Source organism: Arachis hypogaea, chromosome 18 (genome assembly GCF_003086295.3).
Source record: "Arachis hypogaea cultivar Tifrunner chromosome 18, arahy.Tifrunner.gnm2.J5K5, whole genome shotgun sequence".
Classification (NCBI taxonomy): Eukaryota; Viridiplantae; Streptophyta; class Magnoliopsida; order Fabales; family Fabaceae; genus Arachis; species Arachis hypogaea.
This window is the reverse complement of record NC_092053.1, coordinates 115,353,100-115,366,474: the sequence shown is the minus strand read 5'-3', so window position 1 is coordinate 115,366,474 and position 13,375 is coordinate 115,353,100. Positions and strand designations below refer to the sequence as shown.

General features: G+C 28.7%; 1 protein-coding gene across 1 annotated transcript; it reads left to right on the top strand.

Annotated features, from left to right (window-relative positions):
• Window positions 1-6,740: 6,740 nt before the first annotated feature.
• On the top strand, window positions 6,741-12,911 carry LOC112769054 (cation/H(+) antiporter 28-like). The gene is made up of 3 exons (XM_025813450.3): window positions 6,741-7,253; window positions 7,349-8,962; window positions 12,129-12,911. The coding sequence occupies exons 1-3, from the start codon at window positions 7,083-7,085 to the stop codon at window positions 12,735-12,737; spliced, it is 2,394 nt and encodes a 797-aa protein (XP_025669235.1). The 5' UTR covers window positions 6,741-7,082; the 3' UTR covers window positions 12,738-12,911.
• The last annotated feature ends 464 nt before the right edge of the window (window positions 12,912-13,375 follow it).

Genomic DNA, 13,375 nt, shown 5'->3' with positions numbered 1-13,375 from the left:
CCGTATGACCGTCTTCATACTAGTTTTCCGCCACACGTTGATGTTGACTTTCAGGTCCCCGACAACGACGCCAATACACCGAGGGTTACATGAAACGGTGATTTGGGCCTGAACATGAGGCCAGACTCTTTTTTAGACAGCGTCCGACTTGTGCTGGTGCCAAGGTGCCGCCATTCGAGTTTTTCGTGAGGAGGTGGAGCCGTGGGGTAGTACTTGCAAGAGATTCCGATGCTTAAGTTAGCAAGGGCTTTTAGCAGGTTTTTAGTAGATTGGGTTCTGACCATACCTGAGGTTTTACCAGTGCATTTATAGTAGAAAGATAACCATCTTTTAGAGCAGTTTCGCCTTTGATGGTGGATGACCGTTCCCTTATTCTTAGGAATTTGTTGAGATCTCCCTTTTAGATAATATGGAGAGATAATATGAGATATTTTAGAAATCAATTGCTTATTCGGATAAGTAGAGTAAAATTTTTTTTGTCACGTCTAACTTCTATGAAGTCGGTTAAGTAGAGGATACCACCGTTTTGGGTAAGCTTTTATTCTTTTTGGGTCTGACTTAATGTTTTTAAGTCAAGATATGAACAGTATTTATATGTTTTATATCTATTTATTTAAAAAATATATTTATTAATTTTAAAATATTATATATTAAAATGTATTTATATATATACTATTAATATATTCTATATTTATAAAATTTATTAATATTTTTTTATAATATATTTTAATTTTTATTTAATAAAATTTAATAATTCATAAAAATGGTGCATCCAATCCCCTCAAAATTATTAAGTTCATTTTATATGCACCCACTAACATTTGGAATTTGTAGTGACAACACTCATTTTTAAGTCGGATTTTTTTATTTTAATAAATAAATTAAATATAATAATTACGGAAATAAGTAATTTAAAAAATATTTATCGAAATAAATATTTTTCTCTTATTTCGTTTACACTGTAAACGAGATAATTTTACATGTATTTTGTTTACTATGTAAATAAGATATATATAGTTTTTCAATTTTCGTATATCTCATTTACAGTGTAAATGAGATATATGTATTTACAAATAAATAAATATAATTTTTAAAAATAATAAAAAATATTAGTGTTTGTAATTTGACCAAACTTTTACAAATAGAATGTTTCAAATAATAGAAAAGATAAACAGTCCATTTTAAATAATAAAGAAGATGAATTGTCCATTTATCACGTTAACACAATTACTTTGAAAGCACATGAGTGCACCGTTAAATTGAAATTTGGTTTAAAAATTTGAAATTTTGTTGGTTGTATGGGAGTATATAAAAATTTCGTTTGTTGCATGGGAGTCATGAAAATTTGAAATATAATTTAAATAATCTTATCCCAGATAAAACTCAATGGAGATCGATTGATTGGTTGGATGATTCCATTAAGAGTCAATCTAAGATAAATGTGTTAATAGTGGGCAGTTTAACGGTGCACTTATAAACGTGTTAAGGTGTTTATTTTAAATGGACAGGCTATTTTTCCTCTTATTTAAAATAGACGGTTTATCTTTTCTATTATTTGAAACATTCTATTTTTAAGAGTTTGATCAAATTAAAAGTATTAATATTTTTTATTATTTTCAAAAATTATATTTAATTATTTATAAATACATATATCTCGTTTATAGTGTAAACGAGATAGATGTTATCTCGTTTACACGGTAAACGAAATACATGCAAAATTATCTCGTTTACATTGTAAACGAGATAAGAAAAGGATATTTATTTCGGTAAATATTTTTTAAATTATTTATTTCGATAATCATTATATTTAATTTATTTGTTAAAATAAAAAATTCTTTTAAGCTCAGGTTAGTTAAATTGTTCTGTAAGTCAATAATACTAACATTTCGTGTAATTTTATTTTATTTAGGGTAAATTATTAAATTGGTCTCTCCTGTTTTGGTTATTAAGGTTTAAAGTGTCATATTTGAATCTAAAAAAGTTTCAATTAGCTTAAATATAGTCCCACTTTGAGATTAAAGTTAAATAATTAACTGAATGTCCTACATAACAATAGTACAAGAACAATATCGATAATCTAGAGAACAAGTAAGCTCTAGAGGCACACAATCAACCATGGATGCATCAATACATTTATTTATCATTCTCTTTAGTTCTATAGAAAATATTTCATTTAAATTATAAGAAGAATGATAAATAAATGTATTGATATATCTACGATTGATTTTGTGCCTCTGGAGCTTGTACTTGTTCTCCATATTATCGACCTTGTTCATATAAGACTTTTCTTTATTTATTTAACTTTGACCTCATATTGGGACTATATTGAAGCTAAATGAAACTTTTTTGAATTTAAATAGGACACTTTAAACCTTAAGGACTAAAACAAGATTATAGCCAAACGTAAGGACGAATGTAGTGCTTTAACCTTTTATTTATTTTTGCTTTAGGTAAGCATAATTGTGTTTATGGTAATAGAGCTTCTTTAAATTTGTATAATACTCAACCAGAGTGTGTTTCTTTTTTTTTTTTTTGGTGTCTCAACCAAACTGTCTTTGATTTAGTGTTTGAAATATTAAATATATTTAATTTTTTAAAAAGTTTTATATTTTTTATTTGATTGTTTTTTTCCCTCTTTAAATATAAACATAATTCTATAATCTAAATCACATTCATCTAAAACTAAAAATTCTAGTTTTTATATTCATTTTTTTCGTTAGACCATTAATTAAAAAATTTACTTTTTATCTAACAATAATACTCTTCATTATTTATACGATGAATTTAATTATTTTTTTATAATATTTTTTTTAATATTCTCTCATATATGTTATTATTTTTTATAAAGTTTTTATTATTTTTTGCTTATAAGTGTTTTTTTACTGGTCTTGTTATTTTTTTTTGTGTGGATTTTTTTGTTTTCTATTTCAATTTTATTAATCCCATTAAAAATGTTGAACTAAATAAAAAAATTAACTTACAAATAATATTAGAATAATAAGTAGTGAAAAATTATAAGTAAAAAATACTATAGAGTATATATTAAGATTACTAAAAAAAAGAGTATTAGAATTTATTTAAATATCTAAAATAAAATAATAAAATATATAAAATAATTATTTAAATTTATATCTTTTTTAATAATTTTTTATCTAAAAGTAATTTTAAGTAATATTAAAACAACATTTAGTTTAATAATTAATACAATCTATTTTAATATAAAAATTATAAACATAAACCACACTAATATTAACTCACTTTTAATCAAAATTAATTTTAAAAAATTAATTTTATGTAATTTTTTATTTAAAAATTTTAATTTAAACACACACTTAGTATTGTGATAAGTGGGATGTAAATAAAAAGAATCCACAAAAACACGGGTTTTTATTTTTTTTATTTTTTGTAAACTATATTTAAAATTTTAACTTTCTGAAGTGTTGGACAATTAGTAACTTCTTTGTTTTAAAATATATGATGTCTAAAATCATTTATCATTTCGAATATAGGATAATTTTTGTGAGTTTTATAGTAACTTTTTATTTTAATTTTAATTTTTTATTTTATTTCAGTGTAGGGTTATTAATAAGTGTAAATTTGTTATATATATTACTGAGGTAATATTTACTTCTAAATTAGAAAAAAAATCAAATTAACATGTTTATTATTAGTTGAGAGTATAACGTAATTTTTGTCTTTAAAATTAAAAAATAAATAAAATACTTTTAACATTTAATTTATTTTATTTTTTTAACATTTTAAATATGTCTCAATTATATTTTTATATAGTTAATTTTTGACAGTCAATATATGATCAATATTTTCTTTTTCCAATTTTAATTTCTTTTTCTGTATATCTCATTGACATAATAATTTTATCAAAACGCTATTTGTATATCAAAATTAACTACTAAAACTAACCCCTATATAAATATATATGTAGTTTAATTTATTTTCAATGTATATTTATATCTTAATATATATTTTATATTGATGGTTGACTTTAGTGACTAATTTTACTGTACACGTAACATAATCGTAATTTTATTCATATCTTAATCTTAATCATCATCAATACACTCTTCTTTCTACTCTACCATTGTGCCACCCACCTCATCCCTCACTCTAGCTTGCTGTAACACTCTAAAATTTTAAAAATTAAATAATAAATTATTTATAATTTATTATATTTATTTAGGATTATTTTTAAAAAATTATTTTACCAAAAAATATGGGAGTTTGAGTTTAAAATTAATAGGACTCATATAATTTTTATAATGAACAAGCATTTTCTTATCTAAAATTTAAAATTTTAGTAATGGATAAATAGTGAGAATTTGTTAATTTGATTTAAATAATTAAAATTTAATTTATTTTTATAAACTAAAAGAAAATTAATTAATTTACTCTAATTTTAAATTAGAGTACTTATTTAAAAATAATTTGTAAGTGGATAAATAAATAATATTTTTAAAATAATTTTAATGGATTATATTTGGCTTTAAATTACTATTCTGCCCTCTAATTTTTATAAAATCTTTAAACTATCCTTACCTCTCTTTTTCTAAACCTAACCCTAACCGTAAAATCTCTAATTTTGTCCTAATTCTATCACAAAAAACACATACAATCGCTTTCAAAAAGGGAGAATGGGAAGACGATAGGAAAAAGAAGAAGAGACCGAGGGGAGAAAAAAAATGAGAAGATAACAATGCCGGCGAAGCAAGGGGAAGCCATTGCGGGGGGGGGAGAGAGAGAGAGAGAGAGAGAGAGAGAGAGAGAGAGAGAGAGAGAGAGAGAGAGAGAGAGAGAGAGAGAGAGAGAGAGAGAGAGAGAGAGAGAGAGAGAGAGAGAGAGAGAGAGAGAGAGAGAGAGAGAGAGAGAGAGAGAGCATCCATCGCCGTCGCGATTGCTTGGGTTATCATCGAAGGAATCCGCTGCTAAGCATGAGAGAGCAAACGAGGGAGCTTCTTAGAGATAGAAAGGGTTCACGGAGAATTAACAACCACGACGAGGAAGAAGGGGGCCGCCTCTGTCGTAGACAAGCCATCACTGTTGAGGCTGCCGCCGTCTCTATTCAGGGCCACCGTCGTTGCTAAATGAAGAAGGAGAGATTGCTTAGCCCCACACCCCCTTCGTTCTTGTCTCTAAATCAGCATCATTTCCCCTATTTTGACGCCATTCGTGAAACTTACTATCGCTCTACTTTTGCTATGTCTCTGCTGGAAATTATCTTGAGTATTAGTATTGGTGCTGGCATGGAATGATCGGAACTGTTGATGTTATGATTACATCGGCAACGTAGCCGTCGAAGTTGCTGCCACTAATTCCACGCTCTTTCATTCCATTCTATTCTAACTTTTCTCACATTTTAATTTGACACTCTAGATTCGGTATCTTCGAACCCTTGAGACCAAATTGTGAGTAGACTTTATATTTATAATTGCTGACTTTTTGGTTTATGTTATTACGAGGTTTTAATTATATTTATAAAACTATTGTTGAAGAATTTTAGTTTGATTAGAAGAATTAATTTATTAGAGTTGATTCATTTATTTTGTGAAGTTCACAGTAAGAACTTTAAATGAGATTATATACATATTAGATGAAGTTTTGAATTATTTTAGAATATTCTATTTGACTTAAATATATTTTTGAAATATTAAAGTATTTATTATTACTCATTTATGAACTCTAAAATTGTAAAATATGTTTGAAATTCTTTTTGATTGAAAAAGTATGATTAAAAAAAATTTTTGATGAAAAAATATTATTTGATTTGATTTGATATTTGATATATTGAAAGATTAAAAAATATGTTATATTTAAAATTATATATTTTGAATTGGTTTGGGAGGCTCGTATTAGAAAACCGTAGTTAATAGTGGTCATGACGTTAACTTAGATGCATTTTACTCAGACCTCAGCTAACAGGAGGCTACTGGCCCAACGTGTAGGCCACACGTTGGATCTGTTATTCTGTATGGACACACGAAAAAAAAAGGCTACCCTTAGAGGTGGAGCCGCCCAGTGTGGACTAATTGATTTGATTTCTGTACTAAGAACTCCCTTATTGATTCACTTAATTGTATAAATTACTATTTTCTAAATAAAATTACTTTGATAATAATATTTATATAGTCTCATGTAGATTATAAATGTATTTTATAGTAACTGAATTACAAAACTCACTCCGTTTTTCTAAAAAAAAAAAAAACCAGGGACGAATACTCGAATATAAGACTTTCTATTCAAGAATAATTTCTATTCAAGAATAATGATCTGCAATGAGTACCTGATCCTTGTCAAATTTCTAGACGTTATATGTTCTATATGTCACAAACAGGATCCAACCATATTGATCTATTTTATATTTTCATTAAAAATAATGTGTAACTATTCATTTTAGTACTTTGCCTCTTCCCTTTTTATTGCCACAATGGCACAACTCCATGCCTCCACCATTATAAACTCAATCCAAACTCCACCTTTCAATGAAGTATACTTTTTGTTTAAAAATACAATTATGAAAATGATTTCATTCTATATAAAAGTAGTAAATTATATATCTAGAAATATCGCATTAACTATCCCATGAACAAATTTATATTTTATAATGTTCTATTTATTATTTTACACATAACAAGTAATAAGGAAAATATTTGTCTAAAGAAAATGGAAGTTTAATGGAAAAAATAGAGACCTTTATATTTATTAAAGAAAAAGCCTAAATAATTGCTATCGAAGAGTAATATGGAACAAGAAAAATATTTTTATTTCTGACTTATCCATGTTTTACGGTTTATTACCTTTCTCTTATTGCTCCAAATATTGTATTCCACAATCTTCATATCCTTATTCTCCTTTAAGCGATCCTCTATTGTCTCCTAAGGCTAAGCTATGAACCACACAACAAGTAGCTTGGACGAAGGAAAAAAGCGCTTTGTGGTGATTACTCACTAGCAAAAAAATGAGAAAGAAAAAACATTATCTGTGTAGATCAAGACTACAGAGAAAAAGAAAACAAAATAATGTAGAAAAAAGGTATATCTGAGCAAAACGTAAAATTTTAGCTTGTCAACATGGCTTTTGGTTTTCAAGTTTCAACCTCTCAATGTGGAGCGAAATTAGGAACTCTCATATTTGAAGTCGGTAAAAACTTTATGGTATACATTGGTATGATCATCTTATGTAGCGGTTTACATTTTCTACTAAAGCTTTATTCACAACCTCGCATTACTTCTCAGATAATTGTAAGTTTATCTCTACCGTTTTCTCTCGTTGAAACTACCATCAGTGGATAAATAAAAGAGAAAGTTCTTATAATTATGTTATTCTTATATTGCAGGTAGGATTAATTTTGGGAAACATAGGTTTCATACGTAATTTACTTACAAAATTTCACAGGACCTTCGGATTCATAATTGATTTTGGTATGATGTGTTACATGTTTGTATTAGGGATAGAAATGGATCCTTTTATACTATTTAAGCGACCTTCTAGACATGCTCAAGTTGCTTATGGTGGCATACTCTCGACATTTATTATAGGATTATTGACAACTCCAATTACTGGATATTTTCCACACCAGCCTAGATTATTAGAATTCACCATCTATCTATGCACACTTCTTTCAAGCTCTGCCTCTCCTGTGTTAACCCGTTTGATAACTCATCTCAAAATAGGAAAGTCAGATATTGGACAGCTTGTCATCGGAGCAGGGATGCATTCGGATTTTGTGTGTTCTTTAATCCTTTGTCTTGGCTACATTATTTCACCAATCCCTTTGTACTGTGAAGCTTTGAGAAATGAGCATGCTTTAGAAAATCATAAGAAGATAATTAAGACTCAAATTATCATGGGTTTGGTAGTTTTGGGTCAGATGATGATTGTATCCCTACTATCGCCATTATTTATGAATTGGGTTAATAATGAAAACCCAGAAGGTAAACCCATGAAAGGGTCACACCTGGTGCTATCCCTTGCTTTCATGGTTCTAATGTGTGCTACCTCCCCCCTGTATGGTTATCATCCAATTTTAAGTGCTTTTGTGACAGGAATTTGCTTACCAAGAGAGGGTAGACTATCAAAATGGGTTATAACCCGAGTAAACTATTTATTGACCATCATATTCTATCCTATCTTTTTCTTGTGGATGGGATATGAAGCCGATTTTCGCAAGTCTGAGCCTTCAAATATAGGAACATGGATGAAATTCTTTGTACTACTATTTGTAGGCATGACTGGAAAAATTGTTGGAACCATAATTTCTGGAGCAATGCTTGGCTTTCACTGGCCTGATTCAGTTGCAATAGGATTGCTCCTTACTATGAAAGGCCATCCTCATATCTATCTAGCTATCAAAGGAAAAACTTGTGATATAACTATTTCTACATGCATTGGGATGATAATTGCAAGTTTTGTGACAATTGTGCAAGCCCCATATGTTATAGCAAATATAATCAAGAGAGCAAGAAAACGGACACATACTCATCAGATGGCTCTTCAACTGCTTGATCAATCAAGCGAGCTAAGGATTCTCCTGTTCGTTCATGGGCCACACAACATTCCTGCATCAATCAATTTCATGGAGATCTCACGTGGCACCACAGACCCTGGCATTCTAATCTACGTTGCTGACATGATTGAACTTACTGATGAACTTTCAGCCACATTAGAAAGGGATGAAGGGGTTCACATGGCAACTATTAAAGATAAGAAAGTCATGGACATGAGGGACCAAGTGACCAATTCTTTCCAAAGCTATGTAGCCATCAACGGCGATGGAGTTACACTTAAAAGAACTATGGCACTCTCAACTATCAATAACATGCCGCAAGACATATGTGTTTTAGCAGAAGACTTGATGATTTCTCTTCTCATACTTCCATTCCATAGGATCCAGCGTCAAGATGGAACATTGGATGCTGGTAATCAAAGTTTCAGATATGTCAATAGAAAGGTAATCTCCTATTTATTTAAAAATCTTGTTATGGATTAAAACAAGTTTTGATGAACGTACTTTTAAAGAACAAAGTTTACATTTTCATTTTCCTTCAAAAATGGAAACTTGATCTTCTTATGTCATTTGTATGAACAATATTATCTTCAATCCATTCCAGGGGGAATGGTAGTCTATCTTTTTTTGTTATGAACCCAAATGCATACTACAAACCAAAAAGCCAATTGGTGAATATCTCCACAACTGACATTGGTAATTGATACATAATTATTATCCTTGCTAATAATTTAATTTTCCTTGGCCAACTACGTATTAAGTTTTTGCATTTGTAATTTTAAAATTGAATACATTAAATCTATTATTGTTCTTACAAAATATTGCCAGTATAAGCTCATTTTGTGCCTTCAAATAGTCTTGGTTCCTTTTATATGCTTTCATACCAAGGAATCTATGTATCTATGTATCTATCTATTTATCTATCTAGCTATTATTATTATTATTATTATTATTATTATTATTATTATTATTATTATTATTATTAGAGTTTAATTTTAATTCACTAATAGTATAAAACATTTATATAGTCATTAAATCATATCTATTTTTTTAGATGAATATTCACATGATTAATATAAAAAATATTTATTTTTTATGAATAATGTTACGTCAAATATAAAAAAAAACTTTATATTGCATAATAATAATAATAATAATAATATTATTATTATTATTATTATTATTATTATTATTATTATTATTATTATTATTATTATTATTATTATTATTATTATTATTATTATCTCCACGATTTAAAAATTTTGGATCCATCCCAAACCATATTTATAAAATTAGCAAAATTCCAAAAAGGCTCTCTCATGTGTGTGTGTATATATATTATACAAGAGATTGTCAAAGTTAAATGAGGCTTATACACAGAGCTAGTTTTATGGTTTATAACATGCAAAGTATCTACTAATATAAAAAACTTGAGAGAGGCTGGTAGAACAAACAGAGGGATGCAAGACAGGGACAAAGTCAGAGAGAGCAAAGAGGGACATCGTTTCTGCCTGCTGCAGGCTTACTACAAGAGAAATTGATTTCCACCGAGAGAGTAGAGAGTTGAACGAGAGTGAGAGAGTGTTGCCAAGAGCAAAGCACTGAGCAAGAGTGATAGAGTGATGTAGTGCCACCGACCACTGTCGTTGAGACCTGAGAGCGAGAGAGGAACTAAGAGAAAATGAGAGAGAGTGCTTCCGAGAGAGCAGAGAGCTGAACGAGAGTAGGGAGTGCTGGATTGCACCGACCGCCGTCATTGAGCCTGGAGAGCAAGAGAGAGGGAGAAGTGCGAGAGAGGATCTGAGACTGAGTGTGGCTGTTGCATGACTGTGTACGCTGTATAAGAGAGGATACGAGACTATGTGGTGTGAGAGAGAAGAGAGACCGAGATTTGAATTAGCATTGAAACCTTAATTTTTGATTTTTTTTCTTTCCTAGATTTACCAAAACTGTCCAAAAAAGAAAACAATATTGTTGGTCTGCCACGCCCCACCAGTGGTGCGGGTTTGCCGGATTTTTTAGATTGACAAGTTTAAAATCTTACCCCGGATCACTTTGTTTGGCAATTTCATCAGATTGGCCAGTAGGTTCAACCCGTTTTGTCATTCTTATAAAAGTGTTACACATTAAAAAAGGTTGGCATTAAGCTTGTTGAAAGAGAATTGTGTAGAAATCACTAATTTATTATATTCCTCTTATATCCACCATTAACTTAGGGAATCACAAATGAAAATTCTCAAGGTGCCATAAGGAGTGAAATTTAATTTGAATGGACTATTAGAGTAAAAAATTTATATATACATCTAATTATGTATGATTATGGTAGTAAAATAACTTCTATTCTCACCTGCATTGTTTAATAATTATCTAAAGAATAAATATGATGGAATAATTATTTAAAAAATTTTACACTATCTGAATATTTAAGTTAAACTTAAGTTGAATTTAAGACGAAAGAAGAAAAAATATGTAATGTTTATTATGTTTTAGTTATCTAATATATAGCTTTATTTATACATACAAACTAGAGAGAAAACCATCTCATTCTAACTCATATTGTGTTGTTTGTGAGCATGTTGAGTTAGTTGTCCAAATAGATGTAGTACATATACATTGTGCAATGTATATGCAGGGACCTCATCAGGATCTAAAGAAAATATAGTTATATCAACTTTCAGGGACCTCATTTTAACTAGAATGTGATTATAATCTAGACTCAAACCAAAGAAAAATATAAAAATTCTATATCTATTAATAAATTTAGACACAATAAAAGCAACCTTGTTACATTTCATTTTCAGGTTTTTGTATTAGTCTAACTCATTCTTTAGATCAATTAATGTTCCATAATAATCAATCATAAACATAGTTCCATGCTTATTAGAAAATAACTTTATTTTAACTCATAATAAATAGCAATATTTTGACTTTTAGAGAACATGTAGCAAAGAAGGTTTCAAATTTCTTTACCAGAAGAAAGAAACATATAATTATGAATAACATCCAAAGTCATACATCTCCATAGTCTTATCAAAATTAAAGAATCTCATTATGCCAAATCTGAAATTTAGGTCTATCCTCTTTTAGAGGTGATCTTTCAATATGGATCAACATTTGGCCTTCTATAAGTAGGTGTGATTTATAGACTTATAAATTTAAGTAGGTGTGATACATGTAAGTGATCTATGAATTGTAATTATAACTCATTAATCTTTATTTTTCAACACTTTATACAACTAAAATGAAATACATCTAATTTTAATTATATTTTGATTCTAATCATATTATCTAAAATGAATTAATAAATCACTATATTTAAATTCAAATACATGTTTTGAATTGAAATAAGTATTAAAAAGAATAGAATTCTTTATATTGTGAATTTTGCCCCTATGAATTGAATTTATCAATAATTCATTTAAATAAGGCATTTTGACTTATCGATTTTTAATTTAAAATCTATCCAAAATTGATATGCACAACATATCTAGATGAGTTTGATTTCCTTTTCAAGTTTTATAGTGAAATTGAGGTCTTGGTGTATTTATTTTTTATACGGTAAGTACTATATTGAGCTCCTGTATTTATAATAATATCTTTTGTTGAATAGGTACTAAGAAGTGCCCCTTGTTCTGTTGGAATTCTTGTTGATAGAGGCCTTGGAAATATTGAACGAATATCAAGATCTGAAATAACAATAAATGTGGCAGTTATATTCATTGGAGGAAAAGATGACAGGGAAGCACTCGCTTATGCTAGTCGTGTGTCACAACATCTAGGAGTCAAACTTACAGTAATAAGATTACTAGTAGATGCTAATGCTGAGGCTTCTGGATTAGTAGGATACATGGTGGTTAATCCAGAGCAAGAGCAGGAGAGGCAACTAGATGATGAGTATTTTGCACAATTTTATGAAAATCATGTAGTTGGAGGTCGCATTTTGTATACGGAGAAGCATCTAGCAAATGCTGCCGAAACCTTTTCTACTCTAAGATCGTTAGAAGGATTGTATTCATTGGTCATTGTGGGAAGAGAAGGTGGAGTAAACTCTATATTGACAAGAGGGATGAACGACTGGCAACAGTGTCCAGAATTGGGACCAATAGGGGATGTTTTGTCGGGACCTGATTTCTCTACAACTATGTCTGTGTTGATCATTCAACAACATAGACTTAAAGGAGAATTAGATGGATTGGATGAGGACTTCTCTATCATGTAGGTGTTAGATGAATTGATAGTGTTCTTAGCCATAAAAAAACAATGAAAAAATGGATAGATAGTATAAAATTAGACACAAATTGTAGCAAAGAAATAGAAAAAAGAGTAGAAGTAATATGTAAAAAATGATAACATAATATATATATTATCCTATTTAAATATTAAAAATCCAAAAGGATGTGATTTTTTTTTTTACTTTTATAATGGCTTTAAAATGACAATGCTTTTCTTTAAGATCAAAGTTTAAAAAATTAGATTCATCATTAAATGAGTGTAAATAAGAAAATTCAAAGGTTTTAAGATCCCATCAGAATTTATAAAAATATAAGAGTAAATCACCAAAAATGCACTCGAAAAATTTTGTCATTGACAGAAATACATTCGAATTTTATTATTGACAAAAAAGTCCTCAAATAATTTAAAAACGCGACAAAAATGCTAACATTAAATATGTATTCTCAAAAAATACTTTAGAAATTGAATTTTAATGCGGTTTTTAGCAAGCATGATTAAAAAAATGAGATATTTTTATCCTTAAAATTTGGTTATTTTTCGTTAAGTATATTTTTTTTGTGATTTTTTTTCGTCAACAACCAATAATACTTTTAAAAATAAAATAAAAATATAGAGATCAAATTT